The 24,317-nt window shown below is 38.5% G+C and overlaps 8 protein-coding genes across 8 annotated transcripts; 3 read left to right on the forward strand and 5 right to left on the reverse strand. All coding sequences in view use genetic code 12, as the record gives it.

The window, feature by feature from the left end:
• Window positions 1-853: 853 nt before the first annotated feature.
• I9W82_003980 (uncharacterized protein) lies at window positions 854-3,424 on the forward strand (the record flags this gene model as incomplete). The annotated part of the gene is made up of 2 exons (XM_067693003.1): window positions 854-2,884; window positions 2,939-3,424. The coding sequence occupies 2 exons, from the start codon at window positions 854-856 to the stop codon at window positions 3,422-3,424; spliced, it is 2,517 nt and encodes an 838-aa protein (XP_067547568.1).
• A 345-nt stretch (window positions 3,425-3,769) lies between these two features.
• Window positions 3,770-4,391, forward strand: ECM1 (Ecm1p; the record flags this gene model as incomplete). The annotated part of the gene is made up of 2 exons (XM_067693004.1): window positions 3,770-3,782; window positions 3,841-4,391. The coding sequence occupies 2 exons, from the start codon at window positions 3,770-3,772 to the stop codon at window positions 4,389-4,391; spliced, it is 564 nt and encodes a 187-aa protein (XP_067547569.1).
• An 86-nt stretch (window positions 4,392-4,477) lies between these two features.
• SEC3 (GTP-Rho binding exocyst subunit) lies at window positions 4,478-9,199 on the reverse strand (the record flags this gene model as incomplete). The annotated part of the gene is made up of 1 exon (XM_067693005.1): window positions 4,478-9,199. One exon carries the CDS (start codon window positions 9,197-9,199, stop codon window positions 4,478-4,480), a length of 4,722 nt encoding a protein of 1,573 aa, XP_067547570.1.
• Window positions 9,200-9,646: 447 nt separating this feature from the next.
• Window positions 9,647-11,947, reverse strand: RLM1 (Rlm1p; the record flags this gene model as incomplete). Its single annotated transcript, XM_067693006.1, has 1 exon — window positions 9,647-11,947. One exon carries the CDS (start codon window positions 11,945-11,947, stop codon window positions 9,647-9,649), a length of 2,301 nt encoding a protein of 766 aa, XP_067547571.1.
• Window positions 11,948-14,649: 2,702 nt separating this feature from the next.
• Window positions 14,650-16,374, forward strand: I9W82_003984 (uncharacterized protein; the record flags this gene model as incomplete). Its single annotated transcript, XM_067693007.1, has 1 exon — window positions 14,650-16,374. The coding sequence occupies one exon, from the start codon at window positions 14,650-14,652 to the stop codon at window positions 16,372-16,374; it is 1,725 nt and encodes a 574-aa protein (XP_067547572.1).
• A 942-nt stretch (window positions 16,375-17,316) lies between these two features.
• On the reverse strand, window positions 17,317-18,072 carry I9W82_003985 (uncharacterized protein; the record flags this gene model as incomplete). Its single annotated transcript, XM_067693008.1, has 1 exon — window positions 17,317-18,072. The coding sequence occupies one exon, from the start codon at window positions 18,070-18,072 to the stop codon at window positions 17,317-17,319; it is 756 nt and encodes a 251-aa protein (XP_067547573.1).
• Window positions 18,073-18,280: 208 nt separating this feature from the next.
• I9W82_003986 (ubiquitin-specific protease) lies at window positions 18,281-21,440 on the reverse strand (the record flags this gene model as incomplete). The annotated part of the gene is made up of 2 exons (XM_067693009.1): window positions 18,281-20,214; window positions 20,321-21,440. 2 exons carry the CDS (start codon window positions 21,438-21,440, stop codon window positions 18,281-18,283), a joined length of 3,054 nt encoding a protein of 1,017 aa, XP_067547574.1.
• Window positions 21,441-22,181: 741 nt separating this feature from the next.
• I9W82_003987 (uncharacterized protein) lies at window positions 22,182-23,567 on the reverse strand (the record flags this gene model as incomplete). Its single annotated transcript, XM_067693010.1, has 1 exon — window positions 22,182-23,567. The coding sequence occupies one exon, from the start codon at window positions 23,565-23,567 to the stop codon at window positions 22,182-22,184; it is 1,386 nt and encodes a 461-aa protein (XP_067547575.1).
• Window positions 23,568-24,317: the final 750 nt, after the last annotated feature.

Consider the following 24,317-nt stretch of genomic DNA (forward strand, 5'->3'; position numbering starts at 1 on the left):
TAAAGCAAGAACACATTGTACCCATTAAATATGGGAATAATCTGATGCTATCTTTGAAGCAGCACTGAAAAGTTTGTGGCTATAGGAAATGTGGTCACAATTGGTTTCGGAGGTGCTGAAGCATCATGTTTCTCAATTTTTATCATCATCGGGGAGTTAGAGGGATCAAATGACGCACGTGTTGAGTAAATACGCATAAAAGGTATAACCACATATAGAAGCTTCATTGAAGACCACCAACGTGGAGAGCTATCCCAGAAGGTGAAATTTCTTCACTCATATCGAATGCAAGCGAGCTTGTACATATGCTCCAGCTGAAGTAAACGGTAAAGAAGGTGTCTCAGGATTACAAGAGTATGAAACAGTATCATTGGCTCTCCTAGTGATTAGAGGGACGTGCTATGGTGGCTCGATGTCCATGACGGAGTTGGAAATTTTCCTTAGAAACTTACGGAACAGTCTGTGATAATATACACCCAGACACAACAGGTTTCCGTGAATCTACCAAGCAATAGTGCAAATTTAATCAGGGATATACATTGATTGTTTGTGGTTGCAACAACCAAAAGACATTGGACTTCTACATATGAGTGGAAGAAGATCATAAAAGAAAAAGAGCTGAGGGAGAAGTTTCCAACTGGCATATGATCTAACATGCACTTTGATCGAGTTAAGGGCTGGTCGTCTTATAAAGAGGATATTCAAAATTTTATTCACCTTATTTTTATTCTTTTTTTTTTTTTTTTTTAACTATGGGAATAACAAAAAAGTTGCAATTTGCACATACAAATACATTTCTTGCAGCCAAAAAATAGGACCTGTTTGACCTACTTTTCTCCTTAACCAACCAAAAATGCATTTGACTATAAAGCGATTCATGCCTATTATTATCAAACGCCACTCAGGAGAGAACCCCCAGGAAGTTGTTGAAAGAGGTGCTGGGGAAGTTCCTGAAACAAATTTAAGTAATGCTTCTACCACAGAAGCAAAATGCAGATTTAAAAAGTTTTTGGCAGCTATGAGGTTTAAAAAAGCTACCACTGTGCAATCTGCAACGCAGACTGACCTTTTACCAGGAGAATCAGTCGTTGCTCAAGAGGAGAAAGTTTTGAACGTTTATGGACCAAATTTGATTTTACGTTTCGGATTGAAAGAGCTGAATGCTCGTGATTCATTGGCACAGTTGTACAATATCCTTGATGAGCAAATTGAGCAGTTGAAGAAGTTTATTGATGTGTGGAATAACCAAAGGACCAGCTTGGTTAAGTGGAAATTGAAGAAGTGTTTTTGTATTGCAAAGTTGAGAAAGATTATGAAGGTGTTTAAACTGATGCAAAAGAGCATACTGAAATCCAAAACAATGGAGGATTTGGTTGCTGCATTGGTGAAGCTTGCCCAAAAACACAAGAAGCTTGTGGACGAGCAGGAGAAACACATTAAAAATAAAAAATGGTGTTCATTTTTTGAAAAGAATGAGAAATTGTTTCCCATCTGTATGGAACAAGTCATTAACATTGTTTACGGCCAATTATTCGCTCAGTATGAGTGTTATCAAAAATTGGGACAACTATTTAAAATTGTTGTCGATCGGAATCCTGATTTGAATCAAAAGACGATGAAGAAGTTGGAGATTTTTAAACATTTGACAAAAGATATTCCTTTTATCAAAGTTGATGAAAAATTGGAAGATCAAGGACAGGGATGTGTGGATTCAGAAGTGGCTACACCAGCGCTTTTAACTGAGATTGATTTTCCAACAATCGGTGATAATTTGGATGTTATTGTTCAAGCTAATGGTAATCAGGAAGTAAATGCTGATATTGAGAGAGCTGAAGGAGATGTTATAGACGATGCAGATGGAGGAGATGAAGAAGTAACTGCAAGATCAATTCAAATTCTGGAGCAAATGGAGGTTTTATCAAATTTGGATTTGTTATCTTTTGAGGCAGACGATGATTGGCCATCTTACGAGGAAGGCGACGAATTGCCATCTCTCGAACTAGGAGATGATTTGCCAATACCACCGCCCCCGCCTGATCTATTTGACGATGATGAAGACGAGTCTACCTTTGAGCCAGATACGACTGAGGATGTAATGGAAGTCAATATTGATGGGACTTTGGTCGCGAATGAACCCCATGTTTTGAATCAATCGCCTGAAATACAAGGCCAAGAAGAAGCTGTTGAACAAGATAAGAAAGATGATCAATTGGATGAGAAGATGTCCAGTCATCGGAATGAAGAGAAGCTGATTACTCAGAAAGAGAATATCAACCCTGAGAGTGGTCTAAAGGAGAATGTATTAGATGAACCTACTGAACATATTGGTGCCACAAAAGTAAGCACAATTAGACAAGGAGCTGATACCCGTGAGTCAGCACTACAAAATATTAAACTGAACTACAATCCATTAAGCTTTGGAGAAACTACCCCAAACACATTCAACAACGAAAAAGACACTACCCCAGATGTCAGTTGCCAGAACATAGCCATGATGCCACAAAGGGTGTCGCGCCGAGATTTCCGGCCAGACACCGCCACATCATGCAGAGAAAAAAGTGACCTGAATGACCCGCACTCATTACGCGGTCTCAAGAGGTTACACATTAATCCAATAGAGAATACATACAATGAGAATGGTGTTGATGTTGACAAAAAACTTAGAATACAAGGGGTATTTTTAGAAAAGGAGTGTGAATTTAATCAAGAAGTTACAAAACTTAAGGGACATATTAAACCACTCATTGAGGAGATGAATAAGTTGCAGCAGGACAATAGTAACTTGAAGCTTCAAATTGATGAGTACTTGAAGAAGTTTAGTGCAGATTCGTGGATCGACAAGTCTTGTCTTGAAACAGAAGAGAAGTTCAAAGGTTGTGTTGATGTATTGACTCATCAGAGTTCGTGGCTCGTGAAGAGTATTTATTGCCAGTAGGAGTACGGCAATGTTATCAGTGATGCAAAAATCAATGCATTTACGTCTAGAATGTATTCTCAAATGGAAGAACGGGGAACGAAAAGTCGCTCACCAAAGTCTCGGGATGAGGAGAAGGTTGGGCCGACAGATGGTTTGGGACATTGCCAAAATGATGACGAGGAGCAGCAATATGAAATGTGGGAACGTATGGTGGCAATTATTGATGAAGGTGCGCCATCCATAATCAAACGTCTTGAGAGTGACATATTTAATGTTGATCGAATAGTCAAGGCGTCACGATTGATAAACAAGCTCTTCAAGCTCATTTATGAACGATGCAAGGAATGGGAGAAACTCCGTTCCAGTTGGTGCATCAGCAAAAGTCGGGCAGATAGAAGAAGATGTGAAATACTTAATCAGTTAGAGGAAGAGAGACAACTGTTTGAAGATCATAAACAGATACTTGGTCAACTTAGGAGACAATCATTGGCCAATGTTTTGCGATGAAAAAAGTGGTTTTTGCTTTTTACTACAACTTTGGTTGAATTCTGGTCCGTTCAATTAAAGTTTGTGCTTTAGTGGTCTTTTTGACAATGAAAAGATGCTGGTAACATTTTGACATTGTTGATTTCCATACATTATGATTTTAATTCAGTTTTTTTAATCTCTGACTGTAAGATGTTCTCTTGTATAGATTATGCGAGTCTCTTGTTACCTTTTTGCAACAGGTGAAGTTCACGTGACTACTCATCTGCTTTTTTCGAAGTTTCACCGAAATTTCTTTTAAAATATCTCTCCCCTTACAAAGAGTAAACGGAGCACAATCCACATCTTACAACGTACACAACCAGGATGGCTAAAAAGAGTATGTAAAGACACCTGTTACAACTATACAGAGATTACTAACAAGTTTTACCCATCAGTTTCCAAAAGAAGTAGAGCAGCAAGAAGGGGCGAACTCACCGATGCCGATACTCCAATAATCCAAACCTCAGCCAAAGAAACACATGAAAATGACGGCGTACGCAAATCTATAATACGAACGCAAATCAAGAATGAAAACTTACTCAATAAGAAAATCGAAGCTTCGAAAATCCGCAAGCAAAACCAAGACCAACAGAAGAAGAAGAAATCTTCCTCCCTCAAGAATAAAATTGATCGTAGTGATAAATTACAAGACGTCTTGGCATCCAAGATTGATGCTAGTATAGCGAGGGCCAAGTATGTGCAGAATGCTAGAAAATCAAATTGGGACAAGACGAACGCTAGTATTGAGATTCGAAACCATATGATTGAAGATGCTGTGAAGAAGGAGTTGACTGAGGCAGAAATTGAAAAGATGGAGGAGGATGAGTATGTGAGGAAGTTTTATGAGGGCGATGATGTTGACATTGAAGAGAACGAGGATGAAGAAGAGGAGAAAAAGACATTGGATAATAACAAGTTTGCATTACTTGACGAAGTTGAAGCTTAGATGATCTACAAACAGGCATTATGTAAAACAGTTGTAAAATTAGGTACACTATAAACAGAATCCTGAATACGCACACCTCCAGTTATCTAACTTCTAATAGACTTGAATATATGATGTATATCTTGTCTTCCAACATGATAATCCATCTCTCTATCAAATTGCAGACGCAAAATCTTTCCCAACCTTGTAAAATAATCAATAAATACAATCTCCATATCATTCCACAACTTATCAATCAAATCATGAGTGAATAAGTTATCATTACCACTACGTCCACCACCGGTAGATTGATCATAAGTCTTGCGGAATTGTTTTTCAAACGTTTCATGAATCAGTTCAGCTTTATACTTGATGTCATCTTCACTAAATTGTGCCAAGAGTGACTTGGCAAGTTTTCTTTGTTGATGAAGATGATGTTGACGTTTAATTGAATCACCGGGGTTCACTTGATGATGCGTTGATGCAATTGACGCCGTTTTTTCACAATCTTCAATAAAAACAACCAATTTACCAATTGATTTATGCACTTGTTTGGCAAAATACAAATCTTCAATCCGTTTGAAATTTTGCGTCAATTTCTCCAGCAATTTCTTCGTTGAGCTATTATTACTGGCTCCAATGTCATTAAGTTGTTGTAAAATGTAAAAAATATTCTCCAAAATGGCAACATTCTTGTACTCGCGTTCCTTATCATCAAATCCACCACTATTCACCAATGGATCTTGTCTTGAAAATAAGCTAATCAAAGCATCAGTCAATTGTACGTAAGCCTTGTCAATAATTCCCCGAACTTTAGTACCTTTGATATCCCGACTACCAATTGACATCTCAGTGATTAAAAAGATATAATTGACCTGTTTAACTGATGAAAGTATACCGCTGTTTGGTATAATGGTTGAGTTTTTGATTGATTCAGTTTGAGAATCAACAAATTTTCTCCATTGATTTTGATACTTATCACTAACCAATTGAAGGAAATTGTAAATCAAAAAGTCTTGATTGATTACTGACTCCTGGATTGATTTCATCAAATCTTCCATATGGAGTAAAATCACAGGGATATTGATATCAATTGGATTCACAATCTTAATAAACGTGGTAATAAATCCACCCAAGACTTTATCAAGATTCTCAATGACATCATTAGACACGGAATAATTATTACTAATATCAGTGAAATCAAGACCAACAAAATAATTGGGATCAGCAAACTCTTTTCGAGATTCAAATGGCTTTGTATCCAAATATTCAGCAAAATCAAGCGTGGCGGCATCATAATGGAAGAATAAAACAATGAAGAATTGAAAAATCATGACAATCGTCTTGGCCTCATCAATGAGTCCAATCACAGATTTGTAATCTTCTAATTCTCCACTTGAGGTTCCTTTGCCTATAACGTGTCTCTTTATAGACTCCAATTGTTCTTGCTTTTCAGAATCAAGCTCCCTATTGTTGATGCTCTGGTTGGCTCTACTACTTCCCTTTCTTGCGAATCTCAGCGACCTTCCTTTTCTTAATGGTGCAAAATCTTCATCGTCGTCATCATCATCATCCTTTTCATCATCTAAACCATTACGTAGTGAAGGAGATGCTGATTTTCTTTCCAGTCTTTTTCTTCCAATGGACAGGACATGCGTCAACAGGTCATAGTGAGAAGCGCTCAATGCTGGTCGAGAATGTACTTGATCAGCTTTCAATTTAGTCAATTTTGCTTTTAATATTTTCACCAATAATTTTGAAAACATATTGTTGAATCGGTTGTTGATCTCATCAAAATATTCCCTTCCAATCTCTTTCAAATAATAGGTGATTCCACTATACACAAGAAGTTGCGACAATCTTTGGGTAATTGATTTAGGATCCACACTCTCAACATCTTTCAACAACTCTTTACCAATACTGTCAATTCGATTCTTCATAAACTCATAAAAATGCTTGACAAACCTTGCACTCACGCTTTCATACTTGCTCCTGTATTGTTGTAAAGCCTTCAATGAACTCAAATCCTCTCCATCATTTGCATGTGAAGAATCTGATCGGATAGTAATCAAACCATTGTACAAACTCAACAATTTCGATTCAAGACCACCAATAGCACTAACCAAACCAAAGTTTTTAAATTCCCCAATATCATGCAAGTCGTCAGCACCAACTGAAACTTTGGACAAGATACCATTCAACCCATCATACAACAACTTCTTATTAACAAATTTTAATTGTAAACCCTTTGAGTTCTTATCAATAACACTTACATCAGCATTCAACATCTTGAAATTGATATCCATCTTTTGAAATATGCGAATCATATGCTCAACTTCACTAGAAGCAGCACCAACATCATTTGCATTCGTGTTGGATAAATCGATATCCACTAATTTCTTGACAGTTTCCTGCTTAGTCTTGTTTAATTCCCTCGTTAAGCTCTTGACAAGTGTATCAGCATCCATGCTAGAGCTCCAATTCAAGTCCTTCAACAATTCCTCAGCTTCTAAATCTCTTTCAAATTCAGGCAAGGAAGTACGAGTATGAGATATGTCAGGTGCAGATGGAGTGGGTGTCTTTTTCGAAATGTTCAACCCCGGTTCAAATGGCTCTCCTAAAATGCTATGCGTATCATCATCTAAAGTCGAATCAATCGTATCCACTGGTGGAGCTTCAGCTTGTGGCACAACGTTCCTCTCAGGCTCATCATTCAAGTCAACACCATCATTGAAATTAAAGGAGTCATCATGTGCTCCAGTGATATGCGAATCCAACATTCCTTCCAATTCTTTCATGTGCTCATCAACTTTGTTGCTTCCTTCTAATTTAGTAGACTCTTCAATAAACGATGAGGTTGCATGAGGTAGTTCAGGCTTTGATTCATTTGACAAGGCAATATCTTTGTTGCCAAACTTATCATTCACATCCCTGTTCTTCTCATTCAAATTCCAAGAAGAACTTCCTTGCAGTCTATTTCGTTGATGATCATGTACAGTTCCCAGACCTGATGACAGGGGCCTCTTTTGAGAAGAAACCTTAGCAAGTCGCTCTCTCAGATCATTCATTATTGACTTCTTAACAGAATTTGAAATTGAGGACGATGACCCTTTGCGATCCTTCATTTGTTCCACAGAAGGATGCTGTTCATATTCCTTGTGCTCATTGGCATGTAAATCTGGCTTTGAGTGCTCCTTGACTGATTCAAGTGGCTCAAGCATGCTTTTCACAGCACCTTGCTGAGCTGGCTTCTTGCCTCTATATGGAGACGTACTTTGGTCAGTACCCTTTGTAGACTGATGTTGTCGATTATCTCTGATGTCATTGCCTCCAAACACAAAGCTATGGGAATCACCACTCATCACACTCCGTGAATCTTCGTTACCAATCTTTTGTGCATAAGGGTGCAGCTTATGATGCGCTTCAGCAGCAACATCTTTGGGAGGACTATCGGCCATATGAGAAGCATTGAGATGTGTTGAATAATAACTTTGATCGTTACCTAATGTTTGACTCGTAGTATCGCTCCTGTTGGCCATTTGACTGAAACTTTGCTGTCTGGAATCAGCTTCTTGTTGGTAGGACGACGCTTTTGTGCTCGAAGCAAGCGTACTTTGTGATTGGCTAAAAGGCTGACCTAGTTGGTGACGACTTGGTTCATTATTTCTGGAATAGTCAACCGGTGGTGTTTCTCTTTGCATGACTTGCATAGGTTTCTTTGGTAATTGACCATTGACTGTGAAATCCAAGCCATTGTACATACCCCCACTAAGAGTCTTTTTATGAGATGGACTGGTTCTATTTGTCGGTGAAGTTTGATTACCCGAAACTTGCTTTTCATGATGAGACGATTTATCTTGGGAAAATAATGATGGCTTGTGCATAATCTTTTGCCTTAATGACTTGGTTGCAGGTTCTTGTTTTGGAGAAGCAGCACGTTGCTGGGTTGGAAGAGGATCATGTTTCGCAAACGATTGGAATGTTGGACTTGCGGCCTGAGTAGGTGATTTTGGTACTGCTGGTAACATAAACTCATCCACTGAAAATCCAACCATATTTGGATATCGCCCTGTGGCAATACCATAATACTGACACAAGTATCGACAAAATTTCCAAATCCTCGAATCATCCTCATCGGATTTCCAATAATAATCTTTTGTTATTCTCAATACCATTCCGTCCAAGCCTGCTTTTCTCACAAGCAGCAATTCGGATAAGTCCCAAGTTCTTCCCACTTGAAACCGTCCATCATCCAGGAACTTCCCCTTCTGCAACAACATTCTACCCGAATACTTCTTACACAACACCAATATTCTATTCTTTGGTGGGCCGGGGTTAACATTTGGTGGTGGTGGTTGACTCGAATACGGAGGAAACTCTTGCACACTAATATGAGCAATATACGACACTTCATGCACCCTCTGTCCATTGCTTTGAATGGTCTTGGAATAACAGTCTGCCGTAACTTTATCCCCCACTTGTTTATGTTGTTGTTCAGGATTGGAATGAGCACTTGCTTGACTCGGAGACCCTGGGGTACCCGACCCACCCGGAAAACTATCACGGCCAATTGAAGCAAATGAAGATCTCATTGGAGATGTTGATCCCATTTGAGCATTAGGAATGGGAGAGTGAGTCGATCTAGCTTGAGGATGGAAAGAATTCTGTGGTTGAGTACGATACTGTTGCTGTTGTGAAGGTGGCGGTGGCGGCATATGCGAGTATTGTTGTGGTTGTTGTTGTTGTGGTGGTTGATAACGTTGTGTTGAAAATTGATAATCATCAGCTTGCTGCTGATTCAGTCTACTGTTACCGGTATTTCTGTACATACTCAATTTTCCATCGTAGAACTATACCCCCGTCTTTAACTTGTTAGTGTTGATTTTATGGTTTTGTTAATTGGTTTTTTTTTTTTTTATTTTTTGCTGTTGTTTGTTTTGTTGGAAAATGCGTGAGACTTACGAAAGACTGAATATGAATTAGGTTATATGATGTTTATTCTAAATGAGAGGCAGGCGACGAGCTTTTAGGCACATTCCAAATGAAACGTATCGAAAAGATAGCAAAGGTATTCCAAAATGTAAACTCAAACAAAGATAAACATACAATTATAAGTAAAACAAAGCTATACATCGCTTAAAGAACTAAAAAATGTCAATCTCTAACAACAAAAGTTCCCCAGACTTTAAAAAAAATCTAAACTGAACATGATAATAAGCATCCCTGGACAGGCCACCTTTGTAATCACCACTTTGTGGACTCATACCATTGACCAACTAGGCATCTGATGTGGAAGTCGCCTCAGTGGTAATATGACTGGCTGCTTTGCTACCTTCATCAGCATTGATAGGCGCACTGCTACTTGGATTACCACTTGCGCTAGCGTTTTCATCCTCCTCGGCAATAGTTCCAAAAGCCGCATCTCTTGCTGTGGAAAACCCAGTCCTTGATTGCAGCTGTTCTGTATTAGCACCAGGGGCGGGTCTGTCTTTGTTATCATTGTAGGAAGCTTTTTCTTGTTGCGGTTGCGGTTGTGGTTGTGGTTGTTGTGGTTGCGGTTGTGGCTGTCGCGGTTGCTGCTGTTGCTGTTGCTGCTGTTGCTGCTGCTGCTGCTGTGAATTGAAACCACTGCCACTATTTATTGGCAACACATTCATCAAAAACTGAGGCGCTTGAGTTGTAGTAGGAGTCATCCCTGTAGACCAATCTTGAGGAGCCAAGAAATTTGATGGTGACGGGAATGGAAAAATATCATTCATATAACGTGACGGCAAAGCCGAAACTGGAGTTTGTTCCCCATTAAAATTGTTTGTACTATTATTTCCAAAATTTTGTGGTTGTTGTGGCTGTTGTTGAAGTTGATGGAGCTGTTGAAGTTGTTGAAGTTGTTGTGACGAGAGTTGCTGATTCGGTTGATTGGGCTGTGCAAATGGAGCCAGTGGTCGGAATTTGTTTGCCGAGTCTGGTGGTTGTGCGGATGGAAGTTGCCCCAGCAGTTCACTGTTAGCTACAGCACTTTGGGGTATTGCCAGCAGTTGCGGTAGCAGTTGTAGCTGCAGGCGCTGTGGAAATGCTTGTGGGTTTGACAGTTGCGGAGTTTGTTGATTTGGGTTATTTTGATTGTATTGTGAAAACTGTTGGTTGAATCCTTGCATCGAGTAGTTCATATAGGGGTTATTAGCTGACCCTGGATTCATGGAGAAGAACCCCCCTGAATTAAGGTTCATAACAGAAGGCGAAAATATGTTGTTGTTATTGCTGTTATTGCTGTCTGTATTGATAGCAGTGTTACTTGTGTTATTATTTCCCAGGGTCGCGGGCTGTCGATCTCCCACTGTAGAAACATCCCCAAATTGAGAAGGGTTCATATTGCTTCCGCCACTGCTGCTTCGACTATTACCACTACCTACTCCTGAATGTGACAATGGATTGGGGAGTCCAGGATAAGTAGCACTTGCTGGTGATGAAGTTTGTGATTTGGAATTGATTGGTAAGGGCAAAGTTGGTTTTCTTGAGTCAGGTGACCGGAATGATGAGTAGGCACTAAGTTTTGATGAGGGGGTTTGATTGCGCATTAAATGATTAGCAGCCCCATACCTGTTGGCGGAATTGTTATTGTGAAGGACATCACCATCACCTAAATGTACTGCATTTTGGGTATGGCCGATTCCTTGATGGCTACTATTGGTACTGCCACTAACTCCAGTATGAGTGCTTGATGATTGGTTGATTGACGAGCTGGTATTTTCAACAGCAGTGATTGTTCGGGCTGTGTCAGTGCTTCCTGACTCCTTTATATCCAAATTAAATGTTCCAGATCTGGTTTGGTTACCTTTTGCATCAGTTGGGATCTGAACTCGTAAAACTGGCCGTGATCCTTCTTTGCGACTCATATTTGGTGAAGGGGTGTTCTGCTGCAGCCTCAGTGCTGGCAGTTTTTGCAGATGCGTGGAAACTGTGATGCTTGGTTTTTTGTACTTGTTGAAGGGAGGTACATTATTGAGTGAGATTTGTGTTGGAGGAGGTGGGGGTGGTGATTTCTTACTATTAAAAACCTTTGGATTTCGACTTTTGTTGTATGTTGTGGTGGCGGTGGTGGTCTTGCCTGGACGTGTACGAGGTCTCTTGCGTGCCAGTGTTTCTCCTTCAGAAGTGTCATACATCTCATCGTCACCATCCTCTTCATCATACTCATCTTCGCCCAACATATCCTGATCAACATCTTCATCATTCAAATGAGCACTCGTACCAACCACTTGTCCTTGTTTATTTGTCAATGGTTCATGTAAATGACGCTTTTTGCGATAAATCAGATAATTCTCTGGTGACTTCTCCTCGTGTACATGTTTTCTGGTTTTCAAAGTCTTTTCATAACAGTTGAAAATCTCTTTAGTATCAACTGTTGAATATTCATATATTTTGTTGTTGTTACCCACTATTATGACTGATAGATCCACCTGGCACAAGACTGCTAACTCATGTGCCTTTTTGAAAAGACCAGCTTTACGCTTGACAAACGTTACTGTTCTATTACGATCGTCAGACAATGGCTGGATCTCGATCTTTCTCCTACCCATGGTGATTTACTCTGTTTGATTTGCTCTTTTTTCCTCTCGCGATGATTAATTGTACATAAAAAAAAAGGAGTGACTGGCGTGTGTGTGTGTGTTGTGTTGTGTGACAAGAAGGAAACGTGGGATGGGGTAATAGGTTGACACAATTCAAGATGCTCACAGTAGACAAGTTTCTTTGAATGCAAGTTTCTTTAGGATTAAGTTTTGGAATGTAAAAATATATATATAAGACGGAAAGTAATGATAATATATCTCTTTATGTATTGTAAATGCGTTATTTTCAAAAAAATTTCAAAAATTTCAATCATCAACCATCAGCAAAACCACAACAGAACAGCAAGACAATACATATATATGTATATATATTATTACACAAACTACAAAGAAACAAAGGAAAGAAGAGCTTAGTTGTAACACAATTTTAGACAGAGTACATGAGATCACAACGTATAGCGGTCGTCATATTGTTCTTTCTTGTGTAACGTTATATAGCACGGTTCTTCTCTCTATAGTAAGCTGCTAATACGGAGACGGACATAATCTTCTTTGTACAACTTTTCCAAAATTTTTCCATCAGTATAAGCCTTCTTCTTCTTTTTAGAGAGGGTGCTTATACGTTTAAATAGACTATGCCTCGAACTATTTAGTCTACAATGGAAACAACAGGCCACCATATAGTTAGATTAATTTTCTTTTTTTTTTTTTTGGATGGGAGGCTCAGTAGCTGCTCTAATATTATGTGAAAAAGAGAGAAGAGTTAGAAGTGATTGTGGCTGGAACAAGAACAAAATCTCGCTATACAATAGAACGATAAAGCACAAAAGAAGAAGCAATACTATTAGGAGATTAATGTTGGAAGAGGTTTTCCGAAACTACGCTAAAAAGGAAAAAAAAAGGAGAAAAAGAAGGCAATGTCAATCATCCCACCTTCTTTGCATAATTAATCTGTTCGGCTGTGCTGTTTGGAGATGAAAAAATAAAACTTATGTGTTTTAGCCGAGGTTGATGAGGCTCTTAACCCTACCTCTTTTTCTTCCACTAAGAGGTTTAGGTACTGCTTCACTTCGTTTTAGTTTATTGCATTATATACTGCTAAGAAATTATCTTTGTATTAATATTGACAAGAGTATACGAATCTCTCTTGTTTAATAAGGCATAAGATCTAACAAAGTAGAATATGGCTTGCTTTTGTCTTCCTGCTGTAGTTGTTGTTGTTGTTGTTGTTGTTGTTGTTGTTGTTGACTGTGGTGACTTTGTTTAACGAAGTCAAGTTGTGTTGTAAGTTGTTTCTATAAATAGAATTTATCCTTTCTTCTTCCCCTCGCTTGAACCCCGAAGTTTTATAGAAAATTAAATTTCTTTTTTTTTTTTATTTATTTTTTTGTCTTTTGTGCGCGTGTTATGCGTAAAATTTATCAGATTTTTTTTAAAAAAGAAAATTCTATTTTTAGAAACAGATCTTCTATGGGGGTGGATGAGTAATAACTTTTGACACAACACCTAAGATACAGGACAAACTAAACTGCAAAAATCCAGCTTCAGTAAAATTTATCCGTCAAGGTACCACTCTTCAAGTAATGTCATAGTTAGTTCCCACTCTAGACACACCACAACGAAATCAAAAGAATGACAGGATTTAAACAAATTTATAAAAAGATTTATTCGTATTGTGATCAGAGAGTCAAATTAGTAAAGTGAAGAAAACCCAATTACTCTGAATAGCGAATTGATATAAAGCTAATACGAATCCTTTGTATATCTTCTGTTCATCCTAGACAGAAGCGAAACCAAAACTGAAGCATAGCTACAAAACAACACAATATTGCAACAAGATCCAAGCGACAATTCATAAATACTGTCACAAGGGGCTCAGTTCAGTTTGATACACCTGCGTAGACGAACTACTTGTTTATCCTCTTTTATGGCACTACAAATTTGAGAAAACGTGAGCAGTCATCATGCTTTCAAACTCAATGGTGATACAATCAGCTTGTGGTAGAATGTGTTCATGACTGAATTGTGAACACGCTTTTGACTATAAGTAAATTTCTATTCTTCGACCACCCCATCACTGTATCTTAACATTTTCATTCTTGAGTCAATAGAACTCTAGAAATCTACCATTGGTTAAGTAACAACTTATCAAAATATTCATCTTGTCACGTTTCAGCCACTTTAAGCGTCAAGTGAAGAGTCTAGTGTTTCCAATAACACTTATACTTGAAGAATTTTCCCTACAACATTCGCATCATCTCTCATTATAGTTCATTTACTATCCTCTCTCTATATATATGCGTGTGTGACACAATTATTTAGTTTTGGTTGCAAAACCTTCAATTTTTTTCTCCATCAGTGCACGCACGATATCCTACTATGCGAAGGATAGACAGTGATATAAAGCACGACTTGTTCATCTAATAGAAACAGTTTAGATAAAGAGAGTGAAGCATACTCAAAGGGAAACTTAGTTCTAATCCTGCTAAGCTTCATGTGGTCTGTAAAGTAGCTCTTAGTTAAGACAGTTTACAAATATTCCATCTAACACTCATACTGTCACTCTTTTGCATATCAAAATTTTGTTATTTCTATAATGTAAAACTCTACTGTAAAAACCACCAAAAACCAAAATACAAATATATCAAAAAATTTCCCACTTGTATATCCCTTTTCTTCGCCATTTTTCATTACTTTCCATCGATTCCATAATGACTTCTCAAATCTTAACTGTATTATCAGGAGAAAGTCTCCAAAAACTTGTCAATTTAATCCCACCTCAACAGTTCAAAGAGGTGTTTCCAGATATCGACCTCAATAAAGGTATCATTTTGAATGGTTTAATTTCTTTTCCACAACCACCATCAAATCCAATTGACAACACTACTACTCAATTTGACCAAGGACAAGATTCTATCAAGATGACTACACCACCATTAGCCACAAACCCACATTTACAATCTCCAAATCATTTTGAATCTGATCCAGTTGGTTTTTCCAGTATTGATGCAATCTACGACGATGATACTTATGATTCTTATCCTGATGGGTACTATTCCGTTGGGATATTAGATGCTGGAGGTTTCCACAACTCATTGTTATGCCCAGAATTGAAAAACCAAACCAAAGAGGGTAGATTCAACACAACTGGCGAGTTTCAAATGATGATGATGAATTTGGACAATCAAGAAGCTGAGACTGATGAAGAGGAGGACAAGAATTGGATTTACAATATGTCATCGAATGTTGAAGAAGGTAGAGACAAGCATCCACAATCAGTATCAGATCATTCATCACATGTGTTGCACATTGAACCCGATTTGGAAGAAACAAGTGGTAGAAAAAATGATGCACGTGATCCATTTTCAGCATTACAAAAAAACAATTTGCCTTCACAACATGAACAACACCAACAACAACCACTTAATGAGAACAATGCGGTAGATGAAGAAGAAACTGAAGATGAAAATGTTTCAATTGATAGTGAAGCGGATCAATTTCACGTGCCATATTATGAGATTGATGAAGCAGCAGATTCAACAGTATCTTTGGGTCAAAATAATGATGGTGATGGAGCAACTGAAGTTGAACACAATGCAGCTTCAAGTTCCGAGATTCCAATCAACGATCCACCTACTACAACCAAGAAAAAGAAGGATATATTCAAGCAACTCAAATGCCATTTCAACGGAAAGCTTCTTAAAATTGTGAAGCGTTTCAAAAAACAACAGAACTGTGATATATCATCAAAGGTTGAAGAAGATAGAGGTACGAGTTCACGATTATTATCAGACAACTCATCACAATTGTTGCAAGTTGAACCAGATTTGGTAGTTACAAATGGTGCAGAAAATGAAGTACGTGATACACTTTCATCAGCATTGCAAAACACCAATTTGCCTTCACAACAAGAACACCAACAACAACTACTTAATGGGACCAATGCGGTAGATGAAGAAGAAACCGAAAATGAGGATATCTCTATTGGCAGAGAAGCGGATCAATTTCATGTACCATATAACGAGATTGATGAAGCAGCAGATTCAACAGCATCATTGGTTGAACATGGTGAAGATGCTGGATCAGCAGAAGTTGAAGAGAATGCAGTTCCAACAACATCATTGGTTGAGGATAACAACGTTAATGGAGCAACTGAAGTTGAAGAGAATGCAGCTTCAAGCTCCACCGAAAATCCAACCAACAATCCACCTACTACTACTGCCAAGAAGAAGAAGAAGAATAATATATTCACGCAACTCAAATATCGTTTCTACTTGAAGCTATACCAAATTAGGAAACGCTTTAGAAAGCCACAATATTATGACTCTGATTACGATACAGAAGCAAGAGAGTTCTATGCTTATATGAGGGGACAAAGACCTCGGGTCATGTATGAATACTACACTGATGACAGTGAAAGCTTAGATGGAAGATAATCAAAGTGATAACTTATTTTCAATCCGAAAAAGGGGCAAAAAAAGGGACATATAATAGACATTGGGACGTTAGGTAAACACCTTCGATTAGGGCGTATCGTTTACGCTGGAAGGTGTTCTATCTCAGTAATTTGATTTTGGTTTTGGTTTTGAAATTTTTTTAATTGCCCTTATTAATGACGGATTTTAAAGACTAGAGTGTCCATTTAGTGTTAGAGCTGTGGTTTGTTGATGCTGTTGAAAGCTTTCAAAAGTTCTTTTCTTGTTGTTGTGTTTGTTGACGTTAGTGTTGCTGCTGCTGTTGATGATGTTACTGTTGCTGTTGTTGACGTTAGTGTTGCTGCTGTTGATGTTGTCTCATGCATTTGCTATTTTTTATGAGAACAATATATAAGACTATTGTCGACCCACCCTTGTGGTATTGTAGATCGGTTTTCTCTAGATCTCTTTCTCTTTATCTCTTTCATTTGAACAATATATACATACACAAGATTACTCTCTCTCTCATACACTTTTGCTGGAATTATATACTCTCAAAAGAGCACACCGTACACAGTACAGACAAACAGTTGCTTGATTAACAAACCTCAATGGCACGAGTTCGAATGGAGATTTGTATACCAGCTCTGCGACGTTATTCCCATCATGAAGTCCTGAAGCGTGCTTCTGTCTGTCACACATGCAAGTGAAGATGATCCATAGTGATACACATCTGAATGATTCAACGGAAGTTAGCAATGTCCAAATTGAAGACCCGTTTGCCAATAATTTCTAGCGACTGATTGGTTATTTCGTGCTCTTTTTCGATGGACGAGATAGTACGATGGTAAACGACTAAGACACCGTAGCCGAAAGCAAACAACAGATGAACCATTACTTAAGCGATATAACAAATTTTTGTTCCTTATAATCAAATTAACAGTGTCTTCTTTCAAGCATTGCTCAATCACTATCATCAGCAAACGCTGGCTTCAACTTCCCAACCAACTTCTTCTTAACACTTAACCTGATGGGGCCTGAGACTTTTTCCGCGTTTTCAAGACGAGCTTTACCATCATCCTTGGCACTGCTATCAACATCTTCGACGGATGGTGCTTCCTTTTGTTTTTTCATCTCCAATTCTTGGCCTCGTTTAATTTGGTTTTGAATCAATTTTTCATTTATATCGATATCTACCCTTTTGCTTTCCTCGGTTTCCTTAGTCTTCAATTTTTGAACCTCTGCTGAATCAATTAACGCAATCTCCAAATTAAACCCTTCGCTGTCATCGTCGTCTTCATCATCGCCATCATTAGTCTTCTTTACTTTGACTAGCCCATTCTGTCCCAAGTACTTCACAAATGAAGTTAGACTCTTCCATCGAGTTACATTCATGTGAATATGATCACGCTGTCGAATATACTCTTGATAGAATCTATTGGCATTTATAAATTTAGTACCATGGCTCACGCGTAATAAATTTAGGAAGTCAGTTTGAAATTGATGGGAGTAGTTGGACACTATGCTATTGGATTGTCCACTGGATTGTAAATTAGATATTCGACCTAGATGCGATTTGGATTGAAGATGATTTTTGAATCCATTGGCATCTCGGCACTGCTTTGAACAGATTTGACAGTAGAATTTAAGCTTTTGAAGTCCGCTTGCTTTCAACCTCTTGGCTTCGTACTTTGAAGTGCCGATCTCAGCTCTAGCCATGTGGGTTGGTGATATATGCAAAGGAGTTTGTGGAAAAGTGTGGATAAGAGCAAAAGCTCACTTTTTTTTGTGAAGCTTCTGTTCGCGTCACAATCATAACGTTGCGACACAGTCTACTACTTATGAATAATCTAATTTTGTAAAAAAAGTCTTCTATTTAACGTATAGATCCTAGTACTATTCTTCCTTAATCCAATGTTGCACCGCTTCAAGCATCAACTCGTTCATAACACAACACATAGACATCAGTAGAAATCATTTCTCTCACATCATGACTCTGTCCATCAACACCTAAACGCAAAGTACCATTATTCACATTTGGACGAACATTCTCATCATCAAAGTTACACCAGCACGGATGTTTCAAGTTTTCCAAATCATGCTTCAGCTCATTCACTGTTGATTTATTAATCAACGCAGTATAATGCCCACTTTTTAAATTACCAAAATGGTTAATAACTCCTGATATTTTGTACAAAATTTCATGGCCTTGGTTGTTGAACCGAAGTTCAATCGGATACCGAATTGGCGTGCTTAGTTTGTCAGTTAAGTTGTACATAGAAAACCTGGATAAATGAATAAATAGAACCAGGGGTAACTTCACAAAACTAAGTGACTTGGTGGAAATTGTATCAGAAGAGGGAGCTTTACCCCCATTGCTAGATGGTTTTTTTGATTTACCCAATTTGAAAAGACCCTTTTTTTGAACAAAAACTGGATGGTTCTCAACAGTAGGCACCTCGCCGTGACATTTAGGACACCTCCATGCGTTTTCACCAGATAGAGTTTCATCTTGGATGTAGTAGCTTAAACAGGATGTCAAATCAACAATGTCGTTGGGCCGTTTAGTATTTGGTATCGGCAAAGACAATATTGAAAATGTCGAGTAGGTGATTGACTCATAGTTGCATTTGTTGCATCGAAGCTTATTTTGTAAATGACCTTGAAACAAGTCCAGTATGGGGCTGGAACCTTCGTGTTCGTGCAAGGACCTCCACCATTTAAAGTAAGATGATTGATTTTCAACTGATACATTGATGTTCCATTTAGCACACAAAATTTCAGGATCAAAATTCTCCAAACTCTTGTCACATAATTCAGCATGTAGTCTCTCCAATAAAAACAAGAGAAATTCTTGTGAATCTTGTTGCTCATGGGGTATATTGAAATCCGGTTTGAGTAATGAACTAACACGAATGAACTTCGTGGGAGACACAGAAACCCCACCGTTTTGTTGAAATGTGCGTAACAATCCAGCAATTGCTTCACTCATTAAGACGGAATCCTTCTTGTGCGAATCAGGATGCTGCATTATTTTTATAAAACTGGGATCCTTGACATACTTTTGATACCCACGATTGAAAACAACCTTGAATGCATATACTCCGAAAAGCATTTGTATCGTTGAATTGATATAGCATGATGAGCCAAAGTTTTTCAAACCACAAACTGCATAATCCTTGAGAATTGTCATCTTTCTTGACTTTATTTGTTCCTGTTGCTTCAAGACGTGAGCTGGTATCATTGGATGTCCTTGAGAAGAAGGATGTGAAAAGTACTGAGGATAATTGGGTTGATGATACTGCTGTTGAGAAAATTGGTAAATATTAGGGGGATATTGCTGATATTGTGTCATGGTGCTGTTGCTTCGACCATAGGGTGGGTACAGCTGCTGTGGTGGTTGTACTTGTGGTTGAGGAGGCGGAAAAGTCGGCATTGGTGTAGATTGCTGGTATATGGGTGGACCTGTCTGTTGATACAGGTGCTGACGGCCATTAGGCATTGAGCGAGGTAATTGTCCGTTGCTTTGTCTCAACTCTGATAGATTAGAGCTGGCTTCGCTGATCGGTATAGAAGTTGGGATTGGCGGTCTTTGTGATGCACGGGTATATCTTTGAGTGGCATTCAGAGGCGTACTTGTTTGTGGTTTGTGGTTTGAGATTGCCTCTTCTGTAGTTAATTTTAATACAATATCATCCTTTGGATAGGGGTTCTGATGATCTGCGTAATGACGATTGTTCAATTTACTTGACTCTTTGGTATTGTCATGTTTCTCCAGATGACCATTCATTCCGTGGTAACCGTTTCTCGTATCCGTCGAAGTAGACGCAAGTTGCTGATTTAGCAAAGCTGGTGGAAGAACTGTAGGTACCGGTGGGTGGTTTCCTCATTGCTTTCTCATTTACTGATTTCTTTAAAGGAGGATCAAGCAGGCCATTTTGATTTGGTAAATTCAAAGACGGGTAACGCACTTTGAATCCATCAATAGATCCTAATGAAGACTCACGAGAATGACGTCCCACTCCTTGTGCAGGAGGATAATCGGCCTTAACGAATGACAACTCGTCATCAAATGCGTTGCTACTTTGTAAATCTGACGCACGATCAAACCGCTCGTCATACCCTCCGATGCTGCTACTTCTATCTGACCGATCTGATCTTTCTTCTTCTTCTTCTTCTTCTTCTTCTTCCTCCCCTTCATCCCCAACTTGGTCCTTCTCATGGAGATACTTGATATACTGAAACAACCAATCATACAACTCTTCAAGATTAAAACTCAACAAGTTCTTTTTAGTTAAGTACAGCTTAATATGCAGCCTCAACTCAGTTGAAGATACAGTGTAATTACCATTTTGGAAAATTTGGTCAGTATTGTAAAATGCAAAAATGTTTAAATATATTATGAAATCTTGTTTATCCAGTTCAATGAATGCGTCAAATCCATCAAAGTGAAACATGACAAAACTGTTGATGAAATAGTTGAAAATCAAAAAGCCCTTTGTATAACTTTTAATGGCCTGTAGGTGATCAGTTGATTCATTGGCAACCTCGTACAAGGATTCACAGTAATCAATAAGATCGAATAGTGATTTCTTTTGTAGTTCAGTATCTAGTTGAAGATTTCTAAATTCATAATTTATAAGTTTAGTGTAATAGTGTTCGATATCTTCTTGACTTAGTATCGAATTCGTTGATCCTGACGGCTGCATGGGTGTGGGCTTTGCGTGAAGTTGCGAAGATGATGTGATGGGGGAGGTGGACACTCTGTGGTTGTAGTCATGTAGACTGAGATTGCCGTTCCTGGGGCTTCTACTTTCACTGCTGCCGCTGCTGCTGCTGCTGCTGCTATCAGGGCTATAAGTATTTCTGGTGTCAGCTTGACCATGTGTTTGATGGTACCCTGTGTCGCTCGTAGAGTTCGATATGGGTATCGATGATATTGGGCTATGCTTTTTGAGGATTTCTGCAGTTCCTCTATAATGGTGATTATGTGCTGGTGGATCAGGGGGCGGAGGTGGCGGAGGTAGCTTTTTAGATGACAAGTAAGACTCCGACATTTTTGAAGGAGATGTAGATGCAAACGTCATAATTTTATTATGATATTAAGTGTCTATGTGTAGGCTGATCTATTAGTTCTCTAGTTTTAGTATCGTATAGTCATGTAGCATTGATTGCGTCTTTTGCTGTTTGTTGTGATTGTTCGTTAGATGAGATAAAATCTTGGCTATGATTTTATGTGGAGAACGTGACCGGAAAATAAAATAAAAAAGTAACAGAGTTCAATTCTCTCTCTCTACCACGGCTATTTATTCTATGACAATATGAAATACCGTAGTAATTTCACCAAAGAACTTAAACGAATAATTTGGTCTTGAAGAGCGATACCTGCTTGACGAGTCAGTCTGTGCGCCGGTTATAAGGAAGAAGATCCCACGAGGATCAAAAATTTTTTCTTTTTTTTTGATCGCAGTTTCTACTTTCGGATAAATAACTGTGTAATACGACTGAAGGTCGCACACAGATTTTGACGTCACTATAATTATGCTGGACCAAATCGATGCAGCCCGCGCCCAAAGAATTGATAAGACACAAACTAAGCCGTGGTCAAGTTTCACCTTCGGCTATTTATATCAAGAGCAAGAGAAAACACAGAGTTAAGAAATTCTAAGAGGTGTCACAAAATTGTTCACAAAGGAGGCTATGGTCTCAGACTGAATATATAAGAACGGTTTATATAAAACAGTAAAACAATGTCAAATTAAAACCTCTAGAAATTGAAAGAGCTAGAGGTCTTCTCGCGCAAGCAGCTCCCCGGCAAACACGCTTCATTACTGTTGGCATTTGCTGCTTATGACAAAATCAGCAACTATAGGTCGATGATCGCTCATATACCTTCCGTTGAATTTGGAATGTAACATCCCGAATTGAGCCAATGCCAAGTCCGCCTTCTCTTCGAAAACATTTGACTTTACACTCTTTTCACAAACAGACTTCGATCCAGCTGCATCACCCACTTGATCTATTCTTTTTGTATACTTTGGAGCGAAAATGTAATCAATATTTTGTCCGCCATCACGCAATACCTCACCTTCGAATCCAGTAACAGTGGACTTAGTGTGCCCGAATCTATTACCCACTGTTGCCAACGCAACACTATCAGTCATACTCTCTTTTATCTTTTTAATACACGCATCGTTTGGCTCAGCATTGAAGTCGCCTGCGATAAAGCTGGGCCATTTATTCTCACCACTTTTTACAATTTTATTGACTTTAGATAATATCAACTCTGATGATCCCATTTTGGCAGCCGTACCAACATGGTCAAAATGAGTATTGAACACGTTGATAACATTGTTCAGTTGTTTATGACGAAGAGTCACCACTGAAGCAATTCTTGCATATATTGCATCCCAGCCTTGCAAAGAGGAGCGCGGATCTTTATCATTCAACCAAAACGTATCATTGTACAACAAATCCCAGTGGTTTGAGTTGTATATAATTGGTACAAGCTCACCCAAGTCATCTCCATTAATTCGTCCCACACCATAAAAAGCCCACTCATTCATGAACTTATTTAACTGAGAAAGGACGTCCATCAATTGGTATTTATAAAGCTCCTGTAGTGTGAAGATAGTGTTCTCACTAGAATGAAACTTCATTGATGAAGTGATATCTTTAACCCTTTCCTCCCACGATAGCTCACCTGGAATTAACTCGTGGGTCCCGCCATTCTTGATATTATGCGAGTAGATTCTGAAATTTAACGGCTTGATGTTGCTGTTTTCCAAAGGTTGTGACAATTGTTTCGGCGTAGAAGGTTCTGGTTTAACAACGGTTTTGAAAAAGAAGTTTTGAGGTGGTACCCCTAGTAGAGCCTTTTTGCCAGGTGAAATTGGCGGAGCCTCCAGAGGGGGAACAGCATCAATGTCTCCAAGAAATTTCCTAGGGTTGTCTGGATCTTCTTGTGGTGAAGGTGGCGATGTTGGAGTGCCCAGGGAGCTTGATTCTGTCTTTGTCGGGTAAATCTGTTCCTTTTGATTCTGTATTTGCTGTTCCGAAATCTTGTATGAATCGTAATCAAATACCAAATTTCCCAATGGCTCTTTTCTGGGTAATAATGAATCCCCCTGTGACTTGATGTAGTATAAAACAACTAAGATTACTAAAGTTGTCAACAGTAGTACTCGCAACCTTGCTTTGGGAGAGCTTGGCATATTCAAAAACTTTTAGTGAAGAGGCCAGAACGGCTTATGTTAATTTATGTGGAAGTACTGCTATTTCAGTAAGAAACTCTTTGTGTTTATTGTATGTGTTGCAGAGGATAATGTGCAATTGTTTTGTTCGAAATCTTTTTGGAAATCAATCTTTTTCTAATTAATGCAACGCTACCTATCATAGGGTTTTGTAACCCTTTTCATGAGGGTTATCAATAGTGAACTTTGAATAAGCCCATGAAATGTATGAGAAAGAGTATATCACTTCTGTTCCGGGAGAATTGCATTGTAGTGAACTATAAGTATCCTGAAAGTTTATGACTCATGATTTGTAGAAGGTTGGAATGGGCTTTTGGCATCAAAACGCAATCAAACTATCTTTATAACAGACTTTAGTGAAACAGTTTCTTTGTACTCAGACAAGATAAAAGACATTCTGAGTAAACCACTTTTGAAACAGCTACTGAAACATTGGTAATTGCAGTTTGCATTAGTGTACTGATAACAAGCTAAAAAAGAGTGCACGTGACTCAAACAAAAAAAAAAGGTGCCACACGTTAAAAAAAATATTATAAGCCTAATAGGGAAAGTAAGAGCGCATCTATATTTTACTTTGTGTTTCATAAAATTCTCAATTGGGTAATTTCGACATGCGTTTGTCATACATTAGCATCAACATAAAACCTAAATTCCCAAGTCTTATTTTTTTAAAAAAAAATCTACACTGCATCAAAACCTTGTTCTAGCTGT

Source organism: Candida metapsilosis (assembly GCF_017655625.1).
Source record: "Candida metapsilosis strain BP57 chromosome Unknown scaffold5, whole genome shotgun sequence".
Classification (NCBI taxonomy): Eukaryota; Fungi; Ascomycota; class Pichiomycetes; order Serinales; family Debaryomycetaceae; genus Lodderomyces; species Lodderomyces metapsilosis.